At 35.1% G+C, this 26,342-nt stretch overlaps 3 protein-coding genes across 7 annotated transcripts in view; 2 read left to right on the top strand and 1 right to left on the bottom strand.

Annotated features, from left to right (window-relative positions):
- LOC106170904 (uncharacterized) overlaps positions 1-13,238 on the top strand; it is a 57,054-nt gene extending 43,816 nt beyond the window's left edge. For all 5 annotated transcript variants that reach the window (XM_087015976.1, XM_087015975.1, XM_087015974.1 and 2 more), the window contains 16 exons: positions 131-344; positions 604-879; positions 1,235-1,532; positions 1,851-2,029; positions 2,319-2,499; positions 3,872-4,045; positions 4,442-4,567; positions 4,866-5,020; positions 5,330-5,484; positions 5,929-6,065; positions 8,417-8,574; positions 9,093-9,366; positions 9,654-9,846; positions 10,299-10,427; positions 10,736-10,903; positions 11,342-13,238. In XM_087015976.1, the coding sequence (XP_086872102.1) occupies positions 131-344; positions 604-879; positions 1,235-1,532; positions 1,851-2,029; positions 2,319-2,499; positions 3,872-4,045; positions 4,442-4,567; positions 4,866-5,020; positions 5,330-5,484; positions 5,929-6,065; positions 8,417-8,574; positions 9,093-9,366; positions 9,654-9,846; positions 10,299-10,427; positions 10,736-10,903; positions 11,342-11,700 (3,176 nt within the window). In that variant the 3' untranslated portion in view covers positions 11,701-13,238. The remainder of the gene's footprint in view (positions 1-130; positions 345-603; positions 880-1,234; positions 1,533-1,850; positions 2,030-2,318; positions 2,500-3,871; positions 4,046-4,441; positions 4,568-4,865; positions 5,021-5,329; positions 5,485-5,928; positions 6,066-8,416; positions 8,575-9,092; positions 9,367-9,653; positions 9,847-10,298; positions 10,428-10,735; positions 10,904-11,341) is intronic.
- A 161-nt stretch (positions 13,239-13,399) lies between these two features.
- On the bottom strand, positions 13,400-19,883 carry LOC106161065 (GDP-fucose transporter 1). Its single transcript, XM_087015979.1, has 6 exons — positions 19,671-19,883; positions 17,961-18,021; positions 17,503-17,643; positions 16,938-17,054; positions 16,502-16,610; positions 13,400-15,427 (listed from the first exon to the last, which is right to left on the bottom strand). The coding sequence occupies exons 1-6, from the start codon at positions 19,754-19,756 to the stop codon at positions 14,880-14,882; spliced, it is 1,062 nt and encodes a 353-aa protein (XP_086872105.1). The 5' UTR covers positions 19,757-19,883; the 3' UTR covers positions 13,400-14,879.
- Positions 19,884-19,993: 110 nt separating this feature from the next.
- LOC106180592 (dolichol-phosphate mannosyltransferase subunit 3) lies at positions 19,994-26,270 on the top strand. The gene is made up of 5 exons (XM_013564608.3): positions 19,994-20,147; positions 23,967-24,115; positions 24,412-24,441; positions 24,865-24,942; positions 25,247-26,270. Exons 2-5 carry the CDS (start codon positions 23,996-23,998, stop codon positions 25,298-25,300), a joined length of 282 nt encoding a protein of 93 aa, XP_013420062.1. The 5' UTR covers positions 19,994-20,147; positions 23,967-23,995; the 3' UTR covers positions 25,301-26,270.
- The last annotated feature ends 72 nt before the right edge of the window (positions 26,271-26,342 follow it).

Raw genomic sequence — 26,342 nt, 5'->3', positions numbered from 1 at the left:
TTGTAAGAAATAATTTACAATATTAGCATACAACTAAGACTACAACTGTCTGTTTAAAGGTTTCTAAAATAAACCAACCCATCTCAAAAAGGGAACAAGTGAAAATTATTCCCCCAATTTTTGTCTTCAGGTAATATTGCCAATATAAGTGCCTTCTACAACCACAAAAGCAGCAATAGAGATGGTGTCATGGGTGACATTACGTTGACCTGGGACGTACAGGGGAACTGGTCCCGCACCAAGCAATTTGACATTCTCTGGCACTGCCACGAGGACGGAGTTGTTCACAGAAAGTGTGTGGAGTCTGATGTCAGAAAATGTACCATTCCAGTGGTTAGGAATAAGTAAGTGTCATCTGCAATATATTTATCTTTTTCTGCCCATCTTGAAAAAATACTTGTCAGTAGATTTATCATGTTCATTCTGTTTCATTCCATTCTGTTACATTCTTTTTATTTTTTAAATGAAATATGATTGTTCTTGGTAATTTCAGCAATTGAAAAAGTGAGAAGCATAGTTCTGATCCTAGTATAAACAGTTCAGATTTAACCTAAATGAATTCTTAGCCATACAGGAATATTTATTTATAATTTCTACTCGCAGGTGTACCTATGAGATTTCCATGGAGCCTCGTTTTGGAAATGATGCCATGCCCGTCACTCTAACAAAGCTTCAAGTGCTGATCCCGGGACCTCCCGACGCACCTACAATCTGGACAAAGCATGTTGGGAAGGAGGAGTTCTCGATGGAGTGGGGTGAGCCGAGATTATATGGTGGAGTGAAGGTCAAGGGTTACCAGGTTTACATGAACGATAGGAAGGTTGGCAATGAACTGAGCAATTCCCATCGCAAGGCTATCATACCTTGCAAACCAAACAGGTGTGTTTATATAAATTTGCGTTTCGCTATTGGAAGTCATGTAAAATTTCTTCTGATAGATATTGAGATATTCTAACTTGAAGGGCAAGTGGGAGAAATTGCAACTTTTTGGTTCAACTTGATGGTTGGAAAATAAGTGTAGGAAATTGCAACTATCTTGTGTCAAGTTTTTAAAAATAGAAGCATATGAACACCATTAAGATATATCTGTGACATATCCACCTCTGTTTTCAGAATGCATGTGTCAAAATTAACAAATTGGTTTTTAGATTTTACTTGGTTAAATAAATAAATAAATAAGATATTGAATACACTGATAAATAAAACTAACAAGGTCTGTTTTGCTACATTCCAGGCACTACAAGATCAACCTAAAAGCCATCAGTGCTGACATGGACTTTGGGGACTCCGCCCTGTCCAATACCCTCTTCATCAGCACATCTCTCAGTCAAGGTGGCCAGATACTGGCAGATGCCCACGATGAAAACGTGGCTGACCTCAGTGACCAGGGGTCAGTAGATGGTGACCAGGAGTTGATTGTCCGAGTTGCCAAGGTTACGCACACATCTATACATTTGGACTGGTTTACATATTCACCACCAGAAGGCATTGCTTGCTATAAAATGCAGTGGACGAGTGTGGCACAGCCTACGGTAAGTGGGAGAAATTTATGAAGTGAATTTGTTTTAGCCAAGTGACTTTTGTATTGGTGAAAAGTATATGGTATTAGTAATGAATTATTAAAATATATTATTTTTCATTTAAACTATGAAAAAATTGCATGCAGAATCTTTAGAATGAAATATCAACTTTTTATCAAAATGGAGCATCATATAAGAATCCACATTTTAAAAACATTTTTTAAAAACAATACTGATTGCTGTGCTATGCTTAGTGGTATAGATAATACTTCAATCTATAAAAATGTCCAATTTTTCAATAATTTAAAACATTTTTTCTTACCTTCACAGCAAAGAGAATTCAAGCTATCCCCACAAGAGAGCAGCTGCATTCTACAGAAATGTTATCCCGGCACAAATCACTTCATCCGATTGGTCGCCTTGGGAGCAGACGGCAGGATTCTGGAGAAATCCAAACAAGTGGTTGTGCAGACGTCTGCCCCTCCTGAGGCCCCAGTTGTCAGCCTAAGGTAAGTTTGTAAGAACTATAACGATTGGCTGAAATGAAATCAGGATTGCTGAAATCTGATAAGTTGCTGTAACATTGGTGAATTGATCTTTTTTGATAGTGGAGTATCTGGTTTGATATAGCATATTGTAAATGTTTGTAATGAAAGAAATTTTATAGACACATATCAAAGAATATTATTATATGTGAAAAGTTTGGATCAAAATCAGATATTAATGTTGTATTTGAGTGTGCAGTGAACAGTGTTACACTTTGAAAGATTTCTACACAGATATTCACTTTTCTTATAGGGCTTGCAACTTCAACTACACAGCAATACAATGGGAGAAGCCCACAACGTTTGGTGTGGCCAACATTACAGGGTATAAAGTTTATGTAAACGGAGTAGTGGAGGCTGTCGTAGGACCAGACCAGTACCATTACTGCTATACGAAGGGTCAAGGATGCAAGGAATTTGTCTATCAAGTCAAGGTAGGGCCACATCCACTTGTATCAGACTCTTGTATAAAAATTTTGGTTACCGAACCACTGACTTTTGTTTGTTTTTGTTTTTGTTATGATTTTGGCAATTGTTGTATTCTATTTGTTAAAATGGGTGTTATGGTTAAGTTGAATCCAAAAATTGAATGTCAGGCTGTTAAAGTTTCCAGAAAAGAGGATATAGAAAAGCACTCAGAAAGCCAGTGCAGTTCCATTCTCATTATAAATAATTAATTAATGGATCACCACCAAAATCTAGTCAGTTCAAGTTTAGCCAATTCATTTCCTCAAAATTTTATCAAAAATCAATAACTTTTTAAGGAAGGTGTTTTATAATAATAATAATATTTATTTAAAGTCTAGAAGTTAAGTAGACTTTACAATGATAAAATTTTTTAGTATTAAAAACAAGCTTATAACTTAACTGTTAAACTAAGAAACCAAAAAAGGCAAAAAAGAAAAAAAAATAGCTTGTTTGGTAGAGGTAATTAGTACAAAATGTTTGTACAATACAAGAAGGATGAAATTTTGCAGCTTCACAGTTATGTTGAAAGTAGAAAAGTTATCTTAGACAGACCTTGTAATCTGATGCCGAGTGCACCACAATGGCCTAATGGAATCAATACAGACTCCTATTTAATAATTTTCATCTGGAAGAAAAAATGCTAATAGAAAAGGGGTTTTTCTGAAAATTAAATGAATCAATATTATCAAACAGCTGAAAATATGAGCATGAATTAGTATGGACACTCATGTATTTATCAGTGAATTTTTCAAGCTTTTTATAAAAATCAAAATGCATGTAGTTTACACCATGGTAAGAGAAGGCAACAATATTTGTGAATAGCTGTCATATTATATCAGGCACATGACCTTTGAAAAGGAGCCGTAAGACTTGGGACTTTCACCAAGTGGCTCCCACCTATTTTTCATAATTTTTTTAAGCCCCAAGGTCGTACAACTTGGGGTCAATTAGTGCATGTCATGACTTCCAAATGTACACATTTTTGTCTTTAAAACTATGACAGTAACAAGATTCAGTTATCTAATGTTGAGTCCTTTTTTAACGCCTTTTTGATTTTAAGACTGCAAAGTCTCCTGAACCTTTAAGGATTTTAGACTTAAAATAAAAATGATTATAAGATTTTGCTATCAATTAATAGCATAAATACATATCAATATGATATAATATACAAAGAGATATATTAATGGTCAAGTATAAAAACAAAGGAAAAGTATTCAGCTGGATAATACAGGCATTCATTTATCAGGGATTTTTCCCTTGTCATCTGCTTTACTTTTTATGCAATATTCTCTTTCTTCTAACTTCTTCCTTTCAAAAGTTTCTTTATATCAACTCCAGGCACTGACCGCAGATGACCAGCTGTGTAGTAAGCCATCAGAACCATTTGTGGTCACCTGGCCTGGCATGAAGACCCCTCTACTGCAGAGAGTACCCACTGTCAGCAGTAACTCTATCAAGGTGATGTGGGAGGAGCCGTATGTGACAGATGGAGTCAAGATTAAAAACTACAGGGTAACTGGAAATTTGTTTACGTGTTATCTTTTTAGGTGAATTAAAGATAAAGCCATTATTATGATAGTTATGTATATGTACTTACACCATAGTCTGTGCATGATACGTTATGAATTTTCTGTTGTCGTCTAAAAGGCTTTTTAAAGCAATTTTGAATTGTGAAAAGTTTACAAAGATGAATGCAACATGATTTTGAAAATAATTGAATAGTTATGTAATTAATTTTGGTCCTCTTTTGATGACAGAAAGAAAAACATTTTTACTAATCAGGCGATTTAAAACAAATTTTGAAGGTCTTTATATCATCACTTTTCTACACATATGCATATGTTGTAATGTACATTATGCATATATAATTATGTATATATTATTATTATTATTATTATTATATCTCAGGTATATTTAGAAGATGAGTCCTCAGGGATGACAGTGCAGACCATCTTCCCCATCCATCCTGATGTCAGAGAAGCAGAGTTCCACAATCTGAAACAGGGTATCTACCTGGTTTACTTAGAGATACTGGTAGGTTTTAGTTCACTTTGATATATTTACTATATTTTTCCATTAACATTTTTTCAAAAATCTGTTTTATTGTCTTTGATTAATTAAGTAATTACTTACTTGATTAATTAATTTTTATTTATATAATATTTATTTAATTATTATTCATTTATTTCTTTTTTTGAAGATCATTTTCAAACTATCAGTCAAATTGGATGTCAAGTTAAACTGAATCAACCATGATTTTGTAAAATTTACATAATTATATGAGTTAATTTAAAACTAATACTTTATTGTTGTTTCTTTAATATTTCTACAGGTATATAACAGTAACACTGTATTCAGAGCTGATCCCATCCGCGTTCAGCCGAGAATTGCGCCAGATCCCCCACAGATCACAGTGACGGTGGCGGGACTGGAGGAGAGACGGCAGATAGAGAGGGTCACATGTGAGCTGCTGAACAAGAGGGACAAGTAAGTGCACTGAGCTGTTGAGAAAAAATAGTGAACATATCATTAAAATTTTGGAAGAAATGTTATTTAGAGTTTGAAGCAAAAATGTAATTATTGTCTGTGGATTTATAATAAACAGAGTATCCATATTTGCACTTTTAAAATTTGTTTGTCACATATAATATTTTAATGTTGATTATATTTTTAATTTATAATTTATGTTTTTCTGGACTGATGTGACAGAGGATGCATGTTTATCAAAATCACCCTATTTCACTAGTGTGAATTATAAAATGACTTTGAACATGGCGTTTAATTTAATAATTATAGACTACTACGCAACTTGAACAACCCAACTCTAATGGGAGCAGCCAGTGTATTCCGTAAGAAGGACAGCGGGGAGGTCAGCAGTAGGACATCAGAGAACCTGCAACATGTGGAGTCCATGCTTGTGGACTGCTTCAGTTCTATCAATCATTATACAGGTGAGGGCGTGGTTTTGTGCTGTCAGTCATACAGGGAGGGGTGGGGGGAGTGAGGCTCTACCAATCACTGTGCAAAGAAGGGGTGGGTTTGGCAAGTCCTGTCAGGTGTGACTGTCCAATTATGACTTTTGTTCTCTCAGCATGAAAAAAATTGAGGATAGCCTTTTTTGTGCTGACTACATGAATAAGGAATATCTTTTTTTTTTTTAATTTACAGTTCAAAATTGTTTTCAAAAGTCAATTGATAAGTTTATCAAGCAGTAAAATATGAATTTTGTGCTTATAACTACTTGTAATTCTGATAATTTTATTTGTAAACAGCACTGGAACAGAAGTGTAATGTGGTTTTCAAGAAATATATATTATTATTATTTATTATTTTTTCTATTTTTTCATCTTCATCTTCTTCATATGACTTTTATCCAATCTCCTGACTCCATCCAGGTCACCTGATGGCCCACGTGAGCTGGCAGTGTCCCCAGAGTGACCCAGATATGGTGGTGTCAGGATACAAGGTGCTGGTGGACGGCAAACAGTATGGCAGCACTCTGCATTCTGGGATGAGGACAGTCAGGATCAAGGTAACACACTGTGGGCTTTATATTGATATGAGACATCTATAAGTATAGTCGTTAAAGTAAAGCCTGTACATGATTTTTAAGAATGAGTTTTTGCTTTATCGAATAAAACACAATTATTGCATTGAAAGAAAAAGAAAATTATGAGAGACGGAGAAAGAGAGAGATAAGACAGTTGTCTTCAGCATAAAATGTATAAAATTTTTAAAGGGGAGTTATCCACTGCAGATATCTTTGATACAGATTGAGAAATTGAATTAAACAATTTCTAACAGTTGATAAGGTATTGATTTAATTATGACACTCATCTATTTTTTTTTAGATCCTATTAGAATCATACAAATTGCCTTAAGTAATTAGTACCACCAGCGTGTACGCTGGCGGTACTCATGGTTTTAGTCCCGACCCGTCTCGTACGGCTCCGCCGGCTCCTGCGGCTCCGCCGGCTCATGCGGCTCCGCCGGCTCCTGCGGCTCCGCGTACTGGCGCCGGATACAAGTCACCGTTACCGCTTCTCCTCCTAGACCGCAAGGACCCCTGTCCCCATCTCTTGGATTTAGGTCACACATAACCTCAACTTGAACCCCCAGGTTTTTTTGTCTCAGTCGGTGCATTGACCTGGGCGTGACGCTCGTTGAAATGCACCCTTGTCAAAATTTTTGAAAATTCGATGCCAATTATCTACCCTACGGAAGGAATTATGGGAAAAATTTCTACAGACAGCTTTCCAAAAGTCATATGTGTAGATTTCAAATATGCCCTTGGATTTGACCTTTGACCTTTATTTCAAGGCCAAACGGGCCAAAATTTTCAAAAAAACGAAATTTTTTACGAAAAAAAATTTATTTGCGCTGTTATTCAGACACTACACAGACTTAACCAATAATATTATTGAAAAGTGTTACCCTTTGGGTCATCTTTCATCTCCATGAATTTGGGGTCAGTCAGTGCATTTTAACGGGAGTAGCGGCCATAAGATACCGAAACTGAAAACTGTCTCTAATTCGGGTACCGTTAATGCTAGAGACCCGTTCTTTTTTGCATTTTGTAGAGCATGTAAAGCCCAACATTGTGAGTGGTCTCCGTTTTTTTGTATTTCATACGGTTTTCGTGTTATGCTGTATTAAAAAGTACATTGTGGTGGCACATTATTGTAACTCAGAATTCTAACATTTAGTCCCTTATATCTCCAAAACTGGCAGAGATAGGTCAATAGTTACTATTAAAGTTGAATAAGAAGTCATATACTGGCAATCTGAGTGTGACCTTGAAATTGACCTTTGACCTACTTTTCACCACGAACTGAACTTTGCAAATTTTTGTTGCCTTTTATCTCCAAAACCGGCACAGATAGGTCAATAGTTACTATTAAAGTTGAATAGGAAGTCATATACTGGCAATCTAAGTGTGACCTTGAAATTGACCTTTGACCTACTTTTTATCATGAACTGAACTCTGCTAATTTATTTCCCTTTTAACTCCATACCTGGCAGAGATAGGTCCATAGTTACAATTGAAGTTGAATAGGAAGTTATATACTGGTAATCTTACTCTGATCTTGAAATTGACCTTTGACCTACTTAACACCTTAAACTGAACTTTGCAACTTTTTTAATGCTTATACTTTCAAAACTGCCAAAGATAAGCCCATAGTTACTATTGAATTTGAATAGAAAGTCATTAGAGGCAATTTGCTATGACCTTAAAATTGACCTTTGACCTTCTTTTCACCATGAACTGAACTTCGCAAATTTTTGTTCCCTTTTATCTCCAAAACTGGCAGAGATAGGTCCATAGTTACTATTGCACTTGAATAGGAAGTCATATACTGGCAATCTAAGTGTGACCTTGAAATTGACCTTTGACCTACTTTTCATCATGAATTGAATTTTGTAAAATTTGGTTTCCTTTTATCTCCAAAACTGGCAGAGATAGGTCCATAGTTACTATTGAACTTGAATAGGAAGTCATATACTGGGAATTTACTGTGACCTTAAAATTGACCTTTGACCTACTTTTTATGATGAACTGAATTTTGATTGTACCATTTTTGATTTTTTTTTTTTTCTTTTGCATATTTTGAGAATTCTTGTTGATTGCATTTTATAGAGCTTGTCAAGCACAAGACTAGTGGTGGTGTCTCTTTTTTTGGGGGAGGGGTCCACATGAATGCGCTTGCTCCAGCTGGTGGTACTATATCGGGAGGCGGTATCGCCTCTCTGATCCTCTAGTTTATAAATAAATTTCATTGATACACTCTCTGGACCTCCAAAGATGATGCTGAATCATAAAAACAATGTTATTCTTATTTCTCACTTAGTTTATTTTAATTTTATCATTTATTATCTGTTCAGTTGAGCATGGAGAAGACCAGTCACAGGGTGAGCATGGTGGCTATCACCAACCAGCCCTACGCCTCAAGTCTGGAGTCCAATGTGGTGGAGATGCTTACGGAGCCCTTCAGACAGTTCACATTTTACTGTTTCCACAATGTTCACAGTAAAGGGAGTTTGTGAGTATACTATTATCATGTTTTTTTTTTATTTCCATCAGCTTTCAAAATTGATGCATGGTTTTTCATTTTCAAATGCCTTATTATTAAGCATATTGATTATGGACATTTGAAAACGAAAAGTCTGACTTGCATCAGATTTGAAGTGCCAGCTGTTTCTGTCTCTGTTTGAATGTGTCATCATGGTATTTAAACATACTATAGATTAACAGATATCAATATTGTGCCAGTATTTGTTATGCAGCAGATTGCTAGTAATAACTTATGAATTGAATCTAGAATCACCTCCTTTGAAATGAGAAACGTAGACATGCCTATAAAGGTAAAATTATCAGCAAACTATCAATAAATTATTGTAATCAGGAGCTGTCTCTTTATTACGTTGTACTATACATGCACATCAGTGCTACATAAGTAGCACTTACAACCAGTCAACTCGATGTCCACATAAGAAAAAATATAATAGTATTTAGTGGATATGATGTCTATCAACAGGACTAATTAAGTGCCTATTTCAGGTGGCCCAATAGTGGTGCTTGTCAATATGAAGATACCTACGCAGCTGAGAGGCGTCTTCCTGGCAGACGGCTTGTCAACCAAGGCTTACTGAAACGCAGAGTTCCGCCCCCATCTTGTAATGTGATTGACATATTTACTGGCGACATCAAGTCGCTGCTGCCCCCTGGTGGTCCAAATGGACCAACTGCAATCCTGTTCTGGACAAAATGGTGCTTGACCTCACAGAGAATCATGGCTCATTATGTGAAATTTGCCAGGGAGAATAGTAAATCTGTGAGTATATTTGTTAATATGTTGTTTTTTTTTTCTGATTAATATGGAAAAGGAGTCTAGAATGACTTTTTACGTAAAAAAAAGACATTCAGTATATTTTGATTTTATATTTAAACTTTGAAGTGATTAAATTTAAAACTATTACATTTTATGTATTAGTAATACAAAGTGTTCTGTGTAAAAGTAAACATCAATGAAATCATAACAAGAATATCATTCTCTTCACTGTGGTACTGATTTTATTTGAAACATTGACTTTATATTTATGTGTTTATTCCTGTTTGCAGTATGACTTCATATCTGTTGCCTGTAACTCTGGTGACAGGGACGGCACTGTGGACGAGCTGATTCATCTACTGACCAACAACAGCTGGCGAGATGACTCCCACATCTGGCACTGCACCAGTCTGAAACAGAAGACAGGTGTGGTGGAGACCTCCCAGACCAGCCATAGTCCCAATCTGACCAGGACAGGAAGTGGTAAGGGATTGTGGGTGTGGTGGGTGTGATATTGTGTTAGTTGTGACATTGTGTTGGGTGTGAAGGATGTGACAATGGGTCAGGGTTGTATGATTTTTGGTAGCAGCAGAGTAAGATGACATGTGAAAGAATGAGAGACAAAACTACAAGAAGAATTTTTTTCCTAAAAAAATTAATTAAAATTGTTCTTATAGATTGGACAATTACTGTTTTATTGGTGTGTAAACTATAGGTTGACATTTCTTTTGCATTTGCATTGGGAAAAAATACGTAATATATTAATTTTCAAAGTAACATTTCACTGCCACGGGCTTTGAAAATAAACAAGTCAGTCTCTACACTTGACAATATCAGAGGTACTAGTCTTCAGCTTGCTTAGGTATCTGGACATTCAGTGAGTTGCACATAATGTGACGTTTAAAAAAAATAATACGCATAATTTTTTCTGCTAGGTAAAAAATCCAAGAAGGGCACATTGCCTATTTCTTCTGATACCAAGGAAGACAGTCAGCAACAGGAGGATGTAGCCTCTCTGTATGGTGTTATTGGGGTCCCTACATTAGTTATCATACACCCAGAAGGTAAGAGGTTGTGGACTCTGTATAATCTGTGTTTTAAGGTAGCAAGTACAGACATAAATAATTTGCAGCAACATCTACAAGGTATAAGGGTATTTGATTAAAGACATGATATCTGCTATATCAATGTCATACTTCTCTATATGCAAAAGAACCAAACATCTCAAACATCCATGGTGTATTGATAAATTTATTATAATACTACTGTGATTTTTTTTTTTTTTTTTTTTGTTATTAATAAAATTGCCTGATATCCTCTATATTTAAGACAATGCATATAATTACCATTCCCTCAAACTTTTAAATTTTAGATTACATTGCCTGGCAAGGAAGGTTCTGTGCATTCGAGTATGAGTCGTTTGAAAATGGCATGCATCACACATTCAGCGAGGCTCTTGGGGAGGCGTGTACAGTACCAGGATGTGAGTTATGTAAACAAGACTTCTACATGAAAGTGGACACCCCACCCACTGCTGCTGGTAAGGCTTAGGATCATGGATTATGTAATGTTTATATGTCTTAGAATTTATGAAAGTTGACACAGAATTTTAAGTGGGATTATTTTATATTTTGTTAACCATACACTTTCTTCTTTTAAGTATGCCTGTGTACAGAGCTGAGTCAAAGGGAGGGCGTTTTAGATTTCATAGGCTATTAAAATCGTTACTGTGGAAGTTTTAACTTGTCATGACTTATTGATAATGAGAATTGGTTGTAAATAATTGTAAGATAATGGTTACACAAGACTTAACAAACCCACACACATACACAAAATATAGTCAATCAATTTGTTATTTCATCTTCATAGTCAGTGCAAATTTGCAATTATTTATTTATTTATTTTATTTATTTATTTATTTATTTATTTATTTTTTTGGTTTAATATTTTTTCTAAGAATTGCTTTTATTTATTCCAGATGCCTATCACTACACCAAACCAAAGCCAGGAAAGGTGGCTTCTGCTGTGGTGGCTAACGAGAAAGACTCATCTGGAGTTCCTCTTATCACGACTCCCGCCATAGGAGCCACTGTGACCCCAAAAACGGAGTCCTCATTTGGAGGAGGCAGTCGGCCATATTCTGCAGGTCGACCTGGCTCAGCAACGAGACGACCAGAGCTATCACCATTCAAACAACCAGCGTCTTTGGCAGGGAAGTTATTCATGAAAGCAGGAAAGGCGGGAAAACATGACAATCGCATCAGTGTTAGTCAACGCCCTTTTTCAGCCAGTAAAACTCGGCCTGGGTCTGCAAAGAGAATGGGATCAGCCAAATAATTCTTTTGAACAAATGACATTTGAGCAGAAGTCAATTAAAAAGATTAGTCATAAACAATTTGGTCTACATAATCCACTTCATCAGTACAACAGTATATATATGGTATTTCATGTGAAGCAATAGTGCTGAATACCAGCCAGCCACTTCAGTCTGTGTATTATGTATCTAAAAGATTAATATTTTAGATAAGTGGATTGATGTTCTGAATTATTGAACAGGGTAGTGTGTATTGTCAATGTCAGTCAACTGGAGTGGTCCAGTTGAAGGGTTTCACAAATAACACATCTGTGTAAATATTCACCTTTGTCAATAATTATTTCATATATTCATAGATATTCATCTAAATCCTATTTCTTGATTGAATAAATTATGCAATGAAAGACCCACATATGTACCAGTGAGGCAGTTTCTGCTCTCTTTAAGAACAAGCATCATCAATATCACGTTCGCCTCAGCTGGGTCTCTAGAGATTTTTCACATTTTAAAAAAATATATTGGAAACTCCATTTTATTTTCAGTCAAATTTAGGTCATAGCTCATTCCCATTGATATTTGTAATAAAATGTATTGTAGGGTTTTTCTACAACAAACAGGGTAATCAAATATGTATCTACACACCTGTGAGAGTGTGTTTTTTATGCTAAGTCACAATAATTGCTCAGAATAATATAAGCCTAGCTTCACAGTCACATATTTTTATTTTTAATATACGGGGGCTTGGTCTCTCATGCGTTAGAAATTGCACTGCAGACGTATTTTAGATGAAAGGGGTATTGTCCTTTTATTGTATAAAGTTGTGCTTGAAATAATTTGGGACTTATTTATTTATTTTTTGTATGCTCAGTTTTTTTTAGACAGCCAAATTTTAATGTAAATATTGCATGCAGTCTATCGAGACTCATTATCTATTGATATTAAACATTGTAACTTTTTTTCACAGGCCATTTTGCCATAAGCATCATCATATCATGCATGTGTTTATATATCACAGAATAATAATTTTATACGAGTTTTTTTAGGTATTGTCTCATAGTGTACTCAAGCAGATGAGTCTGCCTTTTTCTTATTAGATGAGATTAAATTAACTTCTCTATTAATTGTATCTAGCATTATGCTCCATTCCATAAGTGGTTAACTGCTGTCAGTTATACATACAATTTTCATGGAGATTGTTTTTTAAATTTACTTTTAATTTTTTTCGCACAATCAAGATTGCTTTCTTTTGATGTACATATTTATATTAAAATATATATTTTTACTTTATAACTAAGTTTTTCATTCCAGTTGTTTTCTTTGTGAAAGTTGTATTCTAATTTAAGCCAATTTTAGATCTCTTACATTTTTTCTACCGTCCATTTTTAGCGAGTATAAAGTTATTTAATCCTCTATTTATCATATAAATTTATGTATATGTAAAGGTACACAGGCATATCATTAAAGCTTTGGATGTTTACATTTTATGCAAAATTCATAATATGGGTAAAAAGTGTAACTTTTCTATGAGCTTTGCAATAAACATTCACTAAATCAAAAAGTTTGCCATTTCTTTGTTGTTCTGAAAATGTGTCTTACATCTTTCAGACATTTCAGTAGCTTGACAGAATGTATTCCATTGCACAGAATCACCACTTTCATAAAAAAAATCCCAACTTTCTGTCAGTAAGCAATTCCCAGAGAGCAATTTTCAAAGTCAACATATATATATTCAAAGTAAAATTTATTTTCACATTTTTACACCCAACTTTGTGTAACCAACCCAATATTGAAAATATATTTAAGAATTGTTCCATATGTGTAATATAGAATACTTATTGAGTAAATGAAAGCCCAATGAAAATAATACCTTTCCCACGACTCCTATTTGTACCACAAAATAATCATCAGAGCAGAGCAGAGCAGTGATGCTTCTGAAAGCATCTGTTAGAATATTTTATCGACAAGTAGAATGAACCATCCTGTCCTCAATAAAGACTTCTTCAAACACACATTTCTACATTATCATTGCAAACATACACACACAATACACATGTAAGAACTGTACAGCTGTGAATACACCATACACACATATATCATTAAAGCTTACAAAAGAGGAATGTTCACCAATCAGTATGTGCACTGAGATGCATACTTGTACACAAAGGTTTAGGGTTTTGTGCCAACCAATCCCATTCTAAATAAGCATACATATACATACATTATGATGTAATTTATTTGGCAAGACACCCTATTTATACTACAGAAAATATCAGGGTGATGTGTACCATTCCAATATCTTTTATATGGTATCTTTGTGTGTTAGCCAATTAAATTTCATGACAGTTTCGAATTTTTATGGAGTACGCACAAACTGAAATGAGAAACCAGAGTATCACATTTCTGTACTTAAAACAGGTTCCCAGCCACACATACAAATACTTGCATAATACTCTATATGCTGCTTTCAAACTTGTGCAAAATAACATAATACCAGCTGTTATAAAATTATATTTTTGAGGAGTACTTATCTGCATATTCTAATTCTATCATATGGTTAAATCCAGTGTTACAGAAATTTTCTTTACATAAACCATTAACTGCAATGTTATCAGACATAAAAATTCTACTAGGTCATAGCAAAATTCCCAAGTAATTCATACAATGGTATTCTTACTACAGTGTACTGGTAGTGGTGCAATAAAGACAGTATTTATTTAGTCAAGAATTCAGGATGAGTACCATATTTTAATCTTTTACCATCAATTCACCAGCTATTTTCTCCATTATGAAAGATACTCAAAACCATGGTTTTGAATATGGTGCATCTTGGAGATTAAAGAAGTACTGAAATTTCCAGGAAAATATAATTTTTTGCTATCTGAAGGTTTAGCACTCTTTATACCTATAAACATATTAACCAATAAATATCTAGTGCGCCAATATTTATATGACCCATAGTTTTGGGCTGTTTGTTTCACCTACAGATAAGAGACAAAAATATAAAAATAAACTGTAAAGAATTAATAAGAATATTACTATTACAGAAAACCAGAATGCAACGAAACACCACATTAGAGACAAAGACATAGCTGTCAAACAACTGGTAGATATTCAATCCCACCGTGTGAAACAAAATTATACAGACAGACACTCCGTCTACCCATATTGCTACCATAATAATTATGCTAAACAATCCCAACAACTACGACTTTATATCACCCTTCCCAGAGTTCTCCACATCCACCGATGCTAAACTTTCCGCCTTCTGCTCCGCCCTGTGAGATTCCTTCATCTCTGCCCGACGCACAAGCGTGTACGCGAACGAGCCACCGAGCACGACAAAGTTACTCAGCCACCACAGGAACAGCTTTGTCTCCTGGAAATAAATGCAGCCTAGGACCGTCTGGGCACATGCCTTGGCTGTGCCAGAGATATTATGGGTCAGTGGCGACGTCACCTGAATCTGCAGTCCAGTAACATAGCCAATGGCAAACCCGAACACTCCACTTATGTTCATGAAGAACCAAAACTGCAGATCGAAAAGTTTCGGAAAGTAGTAGACTTCTGGGAGTTCCCCAAACATGAGCATCAGTGGTATGAAGAGGAATGAGGCATTGAAGTTATTGTAGAGGGCTAACCGCCACACGTTGTTGTCCACTGCTGGGAGGACTTTCTTGGTGTAGATGGCATTCAGGGCTACAAACAAACTGGCCAGGACTCCAAACATAACTCCACTGACCGACAGAGACCCTGGGAATGAAGAAAAGGGCTGGGAGTAGATTTCGTAAAAAACTGAAGTTATAGTTTATTTGGAATTGACATCAACTAAAGTTCTTATTTTTTATGGAATTGATTTATATCAATTAGAGAAAATTCTATTTCTTTAATCAATTTAAGTACATACCAATGTAATACACTGGCAAATAAAACTAATTTTATAGTCTAGAGATGACTTCATATGTGAAGATATAAATACTGAAGCTGCACTTATTAAATATTCATCCTTTACATGTATATAACTGCAAGCCTGAGTGCATTTGTGGGTGAAAATTCTGCCTTATGTATGCAGGCAACCCATAAATAGTTCATTTTAGCACTTATGAAAAGCACAAGGTTGGTAGCATTAAAGGCAGACACAGAATTTACATATGACACTTAACGAGTTAACTCCACACATTGATCATGAACTATAATTGACAAAGGGCGCATTCCCATAGATTTTAGATCGATCTATCCCCGTGGGGAGTCTCACTAGATTACTGTCAGATAATCCGGCTTAAATGTCCGTCCCGCCTACTACAAGCTGTAAGGGGGTAATTAACTTTCGTGCCCGCTCGGCTGACAGCTATTTAGCGTGAACCCCCAGGGAGTTAAGTCGATCTAGTTGGATCGATCTTATCTCTGGGAATGGGGTCAAAGAGTTTTAAAATTGGGGCCTGATTCATAATGAAAAACAACTTTGGTGTTATTTAGTCTGTGCCAAATAAGATGCATTTCGGACCACTTTATCCTATTTTTCAGCCTTTTTACTTCATCCAAATTATGATCGTCTTGACATGATTTTTAGTCTCATTATTAGCCAATACAACTGTGTCAACTACATTTAATGTGGGCAAACAAGTTCCTTCCAATATTACTGAATGCCGAGTCCACTTCTTACATGCAGTCAGGTATCAGTTTAAACTACACCCAAACATCTTTAAACCTAGGTGCTTTTTTAAAGAAAAAGAACTGACCTAGAGAGACCTACAGGTTTGCCAATCACTGTGGATGGAAAAAAGATGAAGAGACTATAAAACCAGCGACAGTCGCCATGACACTTACCTGACGCCCCCTCCTGGTTGACACCTAAACAGAATCCGCCAATGATCACAGCACAGCATGTTATAGCTCTCCAGGACGTACTCTGGCCCAGAACCACATAGGTTAATATCTGGAATGTGAAAGATTGTAATATGTGTATTGGGATTCTCTGACATATGTAATGGTCTGTATGACCTCATAGGTTAAAATCTAGAATGGTGAAGACTATAAGATGTATAAATTGGAATTCTGTGACATACGTAATGGTCTGTATTAAATATGTATTGAATTATATGACAAAATAAAATGGCACGATTGGTTTATATTGAAACACATGGTGAAATTTTAAAGCAAATCGAATGGCTAAGACTGAATTTTTTACCGAAATTCAATGACATAAGAAATGTTTTAATGAAATGTCTTTAAAATTATCTTACATATTTTAACTTTTGCTTACCACATTGAAAACTGTTGTTAGGGACCTTCCAACAAAGTAGAATGCCACTCCGACATTCCTCAAACACAGATTGTTGAATGAGATCATACATATGAAGACAACAGATAAAGGTAGAACCTAAAACAAAGAGTATACTTGATAACAAACTTCAGTTATAAGCATATAAACAAATATTATGTCTTTCTCATTGAATTTTATTGTAAATTTTATTTTTTTTACTGTTAATAACACTTTGTTTTTCTTTTGTAGCTGATTTAATTATACCATGGCAACACCTTATGAACTGGTCTTACCCCCTTCAACCCCCCCCCTTTCTTGTCCATTTTCTATTAATGCTATTTTACTATAACTGTGGAGAAACTTTATGTGAATGAAAATATATAACAAATATGAAACATAAATAATAACAAACCTCTGATCAACACATTTCCTTTATTCAGAAGCCGGTTTCAAGTAATTATTTTCAACAACCTTTCAAGTTTAGAATCATTCTCCCATCTTAATTCTTCCTCCCCTTTTCTGAAATTTACACACCTTTTAAATCAACTCTAGATTATTAACTTACCTCTCTAGCAACTTTGAGGTCAATTTTAAATGGTGGAAAGGAAACATAAGATGGTAATACGGCGGTCATAAGACTTAATAGACCACAGCACAGTACTGTCACAACACACTGGTACCATGTCACAAACAGTGGGGCATCAAGCTGGAAAGAACATAGGGAAAAACATTGTTTTATCTACTAGTAGGCTGGTAAAACTAATATTAAAAAATATATATATAAAACCACTAGTATTACATCTTGTACAAGTATTACAATTAGTTGTTGTTTTTTCAAATATAATTTTCATTGTACTTTAAAGGTGAAAAATTGATATTAAAAGTAATACTGAACTATTTTTGTTTCCTTTTTTCTCTCCTTACTGAGTAACCTTCAAATTGGTAAAAACTTTTCACGTTTGATTATTTTTGCCACTCATCAATAAAAAAAGAAAAAATAAGAAAAAAAAAGAACTTTCTCACCTTCAGTTCTTTACTGTTTAGAAGATGTTTGTTCAAAAACACCAGTGATATGGAGACAAACCTGAAATGTATGTAGACAACACTGAGAAATATGGGTATGATTTAGAATTAGGTTGGGAATTATACGTGTCTTGAAGAAAGTTCTGATATGTTCATGTGTGCATGCATGTATGTGCATATGTGTATGTGCATGTGTATATGCATGTGTGTATGCATGTGTGTACGTGCAGGTGTGTGTGTGGGGGGGGGAGAGGGCAGAGTTTTAAGCACATGTCATTGAGTCGTTAAAGATTGTGAAAGAGGAAATATATTGCCCAGCACTATAATCAAGAAACATAATAAACTGCACACTCTATGATCACAACCTACTGCCAGCAATACACTCCACTATTAGTACTTGTCAGATATGTAGACACACCCCTTTAATAAGAATGAAAATTATATGCATTATGAGTTTTGAAAATTATGCTGTATAGATATCACATCCAATTATTTTCCCGGCTTCTGCATATTTCTTATCAGGCAATATGCTTAGTCTATTATGACCTGGAGCAAAATACAAATCATCCGAGTTTCAAGCAACTTGAACTGATCTAATGACATTTAAGGTGATGATATATGGCTAAGACTGCATTCCCACAGATTCAGATCGATCCATCTAGATCGACTTAACTCCCTGGGGGTTCATGCTAAATCGCTGTCAGCCGAGCGCACACGGAAGTTAATTACCCCCTTACAGCTTTTAGTAGGCCAGACAGACATTTAAGCCTGTTAAGCTGACAGTAATCTAGTGAGACTCCCCACAGGGATAGATTGATCTAAAATCTGTGGGAATGCAGTCTAAGATACATGCTCTGTTAAAAAATGTACAAATGCATTTCAGCTAATTGGTATGCTGCTGTGTATGTATCTGTATAAAATATATGCCTGAAGTAATACAGGAATATACCATAAAATATACTGCTGAACTCAATAATAAAATAAATCCATCTTGGGTATGATGAATGTTAGGCCTTGATTCATTTTCTGGAAATTTTAGAACTTTTCCTTAATCACTAAGGGAAGTATACCACACTAAAAACTGTTTATAAATTTATGCTCCAAAAGCCTGTTTTGAGTTCCCAAGTTTCTAGACTTTATGAAGAATTTTCAGTGAATATGTCACTCACTGTTGTTCATGCCATTCATGGCTGTTAAAAGCAGAGTTTAGATCCTTGAATTTGTTTAAAGGGTTGACAGTTTGTAATTTTTAAAACAGTTTTTGAATAGGTTATACCTTGGTAATAAAGATAAAAATTGTAAGAATTTAATGGAAAATTATCAATATTATATTTCTTGAAGTATGTTGTTAAAATCAGGATTGGGGACTTGAAAGAGTGAGAACTCATTTAAAAATGTCAGTAAAAAAACAACAAAGATCAAAGAAATGTGTAAAAAATATTTAAAAAAAAAGGAAAAGTAAAAACAACAACAAATATTCAATTTTAAATTCAACACACAAATAAACTGGCCTTTGGGATTTAGGAACACTGCCACTGACGTTATTCAATTAGCCTAGGACTGTTCACATTATAATGAATCTCTGCATGTCAACAAGCTTAACTAATCCCCGGTAGTCAACAAACACAGCATGACAAACTCATGGATGAAAGGTATAATAAACCACCCTAAACGAGACTGACCCAAAGCGGGTGATGAAACTGTACTTACCAATAAGCAGAAACGACAAGAGCGATTTTCACTGATTTCGCCCAGAATGACTCCATTTTCTTCCCTTTTCCTTTACTGAATGGCATAGCAGACAAAAACCATAGGTGTCGCTGTAAAATCAATCGTCGATTATTCAAACAAGAGAGACTGTTCGTCGTTCAATCCATCTACCTGTCATACGGGCACTCACTTGTCAACGGGGCAGTTTTTGGCCAACAGATTTTGAGGTTTTTCCAAGCTGCGGGGTTGTTGCCACAATACTGTGTCGTAAACGGACCGGCAAATATCAAATATACATCATTTATGCAAATCAGTAGTACAAATGATTTAAATAAAGTAAAATTTTCTTTCCTTTTGCATATGTTGTATTATATTTATAAACATGAAAATGTGCATGCTTTATAACGACAGTTTGACCCGTTTACGTTAGGTCCTGTTTCTGTCTTTACGCCATGTGAAGTCGGTTTATTAATACAGGTACGTTTGATTTTTACTTTTACAGGACAAGTTGGACAACTGATACTGTCCGACAGATAAAATACATTTGAATACTGTTAAAGTAAGTAATAGTGGTCCCGGTTATAGTACACACTTAGTGCAGTTACATGGGTAAATCCCAAAGCTGTAAATTCGGCAAGTGAGTCATAGCAAATAAACAAATGGATCAGCCAAGTTAAAAAAATGATTAAAGTCCAAAGACGTCTGGTCGACGTTTCATAGCAGTCACGTATTGCATCAGGTAAGCAGATGACTTGCAAAAATAATCCAGGCAACGTCGATGCAACGTTACATCAGACGTTAAATATAAAAGCCCGAGCAGAATTCCTTTACCTCACTTGTTTAAAGAAGAAAGGTAGAAACGGCGTAAGCAGACATAACAGCCTGAAGAAATAAAAGAAATTGAAGAAGATACAGACACGCAACTGAAAATCTACACAGCTTAAAAAGGATAGAAAAACCAAGATGTTTGCTGCTGCAGCATTACGAGTGAAAGCCAACTTAGAAGAGAAGGACTCAAACACAGAATCTGAGATCCGCAGATTTACCGTTGAACAGCAGTCATCAGAGAGCACCTTATTTTCCGGCCTGAAGCAGAAGGTCTCTGAGGTATTCCCAGCACTGCACAACTCTCAGAAGTTTAAGCTGTATTGGAAAGATCCAGAGGAGGGAGAGAAAATAGCATTTTCCTCCGAGGAAGAAATGAAAGAGGCCCTCTCTCAAGCACAGTCCAAAGATGGCACCTTCAACATATATGTGAAACGAGATGAAAAACCAGATCCCCAACAGGCTATGACTGACTCCAACAGCCCAGTGTTAAAAGCTTTCAGAGATGGTGCCAGAGCAGGCTGGGATGACAGTTTTGGCACCCCAGACTCAGAGAAGAGGAAGCGCCACCCCTGGGGTCATTATGGTAGGCACTGGGGTGGTAGGGGGCGGCACGGCTGTAGAGGTAGGGGGATGGGACCCTGGGGACCCATGCAGCCAACACCCTTTCATCCAGGTTTTGAAGGGGCACAACCACCCTTTCCACCTTCTTTCTTCATGGAGGAGGGCACAGATGGTCACCCTTCCTTTCCACCCCCACCCCACATGATGCGAGGGATGTGCCATGGCTGGGGAAGAATGCACCCCTATATGAAACCACAGGCCAAAAATGAAGAAGAAAAAACAGCGCAATGTAGCACAGCAGATAAAGTAGGTGAAAACAACAGGGAAATGCCAGACGTCCATCTATGTTCCTTTGAGAATGGACCAACAGGCAGTGCCACACAGGGTGCTGGTGAAGATGGAAGTGAGGTGGACTGGTCATTTGGAGAGCCAGGACGATTTGGACATCATGGTCATGGTTTTGGCCATGGACACCTTGGCCATCATGGACACAGGGGATGGTGTCATTATATGCACCAGCTTCATCAAGACTTCGACCACTGTCCAAGATGCACCACTGCTGAGTTTCCCCAAGCTGAAGAAAACCAAAAAGAAAAAGAGGCCAGCAGTGATTATCATGCCATGGACATTGACACTAGCACTTTGGAGGGGGCTACAAAAGAGCAAAAGGACAAGGAGTTCTCTGAAGGTCACGAGGCTAAAATCAGCGAAGGTTTGCGGAATCTGGAATTGAGAGGTTATCGCAATGATAATGGTTGGCTGAGCAGACTTCTGGTGGAGCACCAGGGTGATGTGAGGAAAGTGCTGGAGGTTATTAAACCCAGGGAGAACTGAATTGACTTGGATCAGAAGTTTGAAAAATGTTTTTTAATAAGAAAAAAATTTGTAGTGACATAATACAAATATGTTGTTAACTTGGTTATGCTTGGCTTAAGATGCTAAATTTATAGTCTAAATATAGTTGCTTTATTTTATATATTATTTATTTTTATTTTTTGTGATATATGACGTTTTTGGTCATTTCTTAGTCTGTGCTAGGAATTCTGTTGAATAAGATAAATTACTATCAAAATTTGGAAGGCAAATGATTCTGGTTTCAAGATGGAAAGACTCGATTCAGATTTGTACTTAGATATTTATGAACACATTACTACAGTAAACATGTAAATGTGTGCTGTTCAAGAATATAACAGAGGGTGTATATAAGCTGTACTAGTCTAAGTCTACAAAGTGATGTATACCTCAGAAATATTTTATAATTAGTATGCATTTGGTTTACTGAAAAGGGACATGAATATTATATGAACAAAAGCTGTATCACTTATTGATACTTGGACATTGTGGTTGAGGTTGAAGACATTTCTGTGGAATATTGAAATCCAGTTTTTATTCGATTTCAGAGACTATTTATGAAAGAATTGCCATAGCTAGATATTTTGAAAGATGGCTCATCAGTGATCACAATTTAAAAAAATGTTTGAAATTAAATAGAAAATAAAGGTCAATAAGGTCAAGATTATTAATGATATGTCAGTTTGTAGTGCTGCTAATTATTATAAGATTGTGATTGTCATTTAACTTAATACTTTTGTTAGAGATATTATCTGTTGTAATGATAACTTTTGCAAGTTTAAAAAATTCTATTTAACCAAATATGCTATTCTTGTTAACCTTCAAGTATAAAATAGTCTTTTTAACTCCAAGTATAATCCAGCAACAAGGTAATGAATCTTGAATATTTAAAGCATTATACTGGCAGAAATGTAACCTGATTTATATTGGTATAACATTTGAATAATGAGTGATACAAGTCATTGTATGTTTTATGTGAAAATAAAAACTCCATGTAAAAATTTTTATTTTGATGTCTAAATTTTATGTTGTGAACTATGATATTAAATGCAGAGTAGTGAATAATAGTGAAATGCTTGATGAGAACAGCTCTTACTGTCTAAAACTCGGGCGGCTTTGTTTGAATTGTCCATTCAGAATACCTAGCATCCAAACTTTCTTCCAAAAAATGTGTGGAATATCAAACTTTATCTTTTTATTCATGAAATTTCAATTGTTCTTTATTAGTACATAATACTACATGTATTAAAAGCATAAAAATTAATTTCTTTTCATAAGAAAAAAGTGCTCATCAAAGATGAATGTGAAAAATAAAATGACATGGAAGTGTGTTTGGAATTGTAAAAGGTTATTACAAGTAACTAATGACAAAGAAAGGAATATAAATTATCTCCCCCCCCCCTCCAAAAAAAAAAAAAAAAAAATGAAAGGAAAATGTATTCTAGAAGAATTCTTTAACTTTGATTGTGAAACATGCTCTGTTGAAGCATGGGATGTGGGTGCTGAATTCCTAATCCAGGTAAATCTAGAGAAAACCAGTTAATTTCTGAGTGACGTGTATCTACTTCAAGTTGATTGTTAAAAAAAAATTGAACGATGGTGTGTAAATGATTCCAAGACTGTTTTGCTGCACTCGCGCCATATTTAGTAAAATATAACAACACGTTTGCAAGCCATTTCACAATACCACTCGCAAATCAACACATTTTGTTACAGAAACTGCAAAATCTCGGTGACCCGAACCAAAGCTGTGTTCTTCTCTCATGCCCCTATTGCACTGCAAGCTGATGCTTACTTGTGTAAACATTTACTAGTAGTATTTTAAGTGACTGAACTGTCAATAATTTTTACAACAGCTGCATAATTTTTTTTTCTGTTTTTGGTACTGAGAAAAACCATTCTGCATTTATATATAAATAGGATTTTCTAACTGATTGCTTTTCAACAAGAAACTTTAAATTGCTAGTTTTTTATTTTTTTTTTAAATTTTTTAATATAATTATTTGTGTATTCATTTTTCATTTGTGTCAAAAGTGTCACCTTCTCTTTATTCAGGTAACAAAGGGAAAGAAAGAGGCAGCACAATGACAAAATTAATGCAGTGGTTGTTTGTGCTCAGCCTTTTGGCAGGTGTATGGACGGCAGTCGTCACGGAAAGCGTCCCCGTCAATATGTCACAGGCCTGGAAAAATGTCGTCTGGATGGTGAGACAACTTTCAAATTGGTGTTGTTTGAGATCCGTTTATAAGTAATACATGTATAACAAAAGAAACTCGAGAGTGCACTTATATTTGAATGATTTAAGCTTCATTCTACCACAAAAAAAAAAAAAAAAATGAATAAATAAACATTAGAATTTCAAAGAAGTCTTTTGAGATAAATCCCTAGGTCATATTATTTTGTCAAACTAGCCTAGCTACAATAGACAGCTATACTGATGTTAAGTAATTCTTTTAGCTGACTGGTTAATAAATATGTGATTATTTTGACTTTTTTGCAGGCACCAATTTATGCTGTGATATGTTTTGGAGTGAGTACTCCTATTTGATAATATTGATTGTCTTTGGATTTTAATTGAAGATGTATCTCTTGAAATGAATTTAAAAAAAAACAAGTGATTATCTCAATACTGACATTAAATTGTGCAATTGTAACAATATCTAGATTCCAAACAAGTTCAGAGGTTAGTATGATTCATTTGTAAGGGTCTTTTCACAAATATTTAGTTGAGATTAGATTAAACTGATATAACTCAGAAAAAAGTATAATAGAAGATTGCATTCAGTGGACTTTTAAATTTTGTTCTCAATTCTTTATGACATGCTACTAAAATCTAAATGTATTTTAGGTCTTTGTTTAGTGCTCAAATTTTTTTGTTAAAAACAGAGAAAGCCTAATTAATTGACCAGTTATTATTATTTACTTCATATTATTATTATTATTATGATTCAAGTGTTGGGCTCTGGCTACAGTAGGCTACAGAGTGGTCACATTCAATGACTGTGAAGAGGCTGCTGAAGAACTGAAACAAGTGAGTCTATTTTACACATTGGCAACTGGGAGGTTGGAAAGATTTTGAGTTCTATTTATTCTTATTTTATGATTGCCTGTAAAATATACGCCAGAGCCAATTCCACCCTCACCAAAAATAATTTTATTGAATTAATACTTTCGCTTGGATATTGTAATTGAAGTTGATGAGTAATTTCAGTGAAATTCTGAAAAAAAGTTATATTAATGCTGAAGTAAGATTGGTCAGTCCAAATAACTTAATATCCATTTAAGGTTGCATTTAAATTGTGAATACTTTGAATATTCATGTAATTATATTTCAGCAAATTGAAGAAGCCAAAAAAGATCTGACAAGCAAAGGATTCAAATTTTCCTGACCAATAGCAGAACTACAAATTCTCTATTGCTTTTACTATGACAGGATATATATATTTATTTATATATATATATATTTATTAATCCTTTTGTATTGACTACAGTGGTCATATTGACCCATAAAATGGACTGCTGTGAAAAATAGAATAGAAATGTTGGAAGTTTCCTAGCCTTGTCATTGACAATTACCAGCTATCTCTCTGGCCACTAATTACACACTCAGCTGTTACTCAAATTTGTTTGAAGACCACTTCAGTCAAGTGAGTGGTCATGTTTATCCATTGAACATTGAATTTCTTAAACTGTATCTGTAACTTAACATGATGAAGCAGTCTTAAAGGCATGTTTAACACTGCATGTATGGCACTTAATATGAGGCAAGTACAGGCTGTGAAAAAGCTATTGAAAATGTATAGTTGAAGAAATCCCCCACATGGTTTCTAAATCAGCAAATATCTTCTGTAGTGCAGTGTTAGGTCTAATGAAACCAACTGGAATATGTTATGTTAAAATGAACATAACATATTCCAGTTGGTTTATGTTATGTTGAAATGAACATTAAGCCCTGGTTCTCATTACCTAGATGGATACTTCTCACTACCAAATTTAATCCAAATAATTTCATTTTTACATATGTTGAAGTGGTGCCAATACATTGGGAGAGTTGCATCAATCCAGCAGCTGCAGCCCAATCATTTTTAAACAGAAGCATCTAGTCTATATTACACACCATAGATTGGGTTGGGGGAAGGGGTATTGAAAATGGGTATTCATTGTTCATGATCATGCATATATAATAAATTTGCAGTACTGAGTACAAGTCTTCTTCCTAGTGGTTAGTCACGTGTTAAGGAATTGTTGGTTTTTCTTTCAGAATATTTGTAAATTAAGTGGGACCAAATGATATTTCTTTTACAGTAAGAGTATGTTATTTTATGTGTATGTTTATTCGTATTAAAAGTATAAATATGATTTTGAGTTTAGACTTTATTAATTTTTTACCTTAGGCATATACCCATGTAGTTATAACATTTTAACTCAACA

This window comes from Lingula anatina, chromosome 6, assembly GCF_051362555.1.
Source record: "Lingula anatina isolate TDL-2025a chromosome 6, LinAna3.0, whole genome shotgun sequence".
NCBI lineage: Eukaryota > Metazoa > Brachiopoda > Lingulata > Lingulida > Lingulidae > Lingula > Lingula anatina.
The sequence above is the reverse complement of the archived record's forward strand: the minus strand, read 5'-3'. Positions and strand labels throughout refer to the sequence as shown.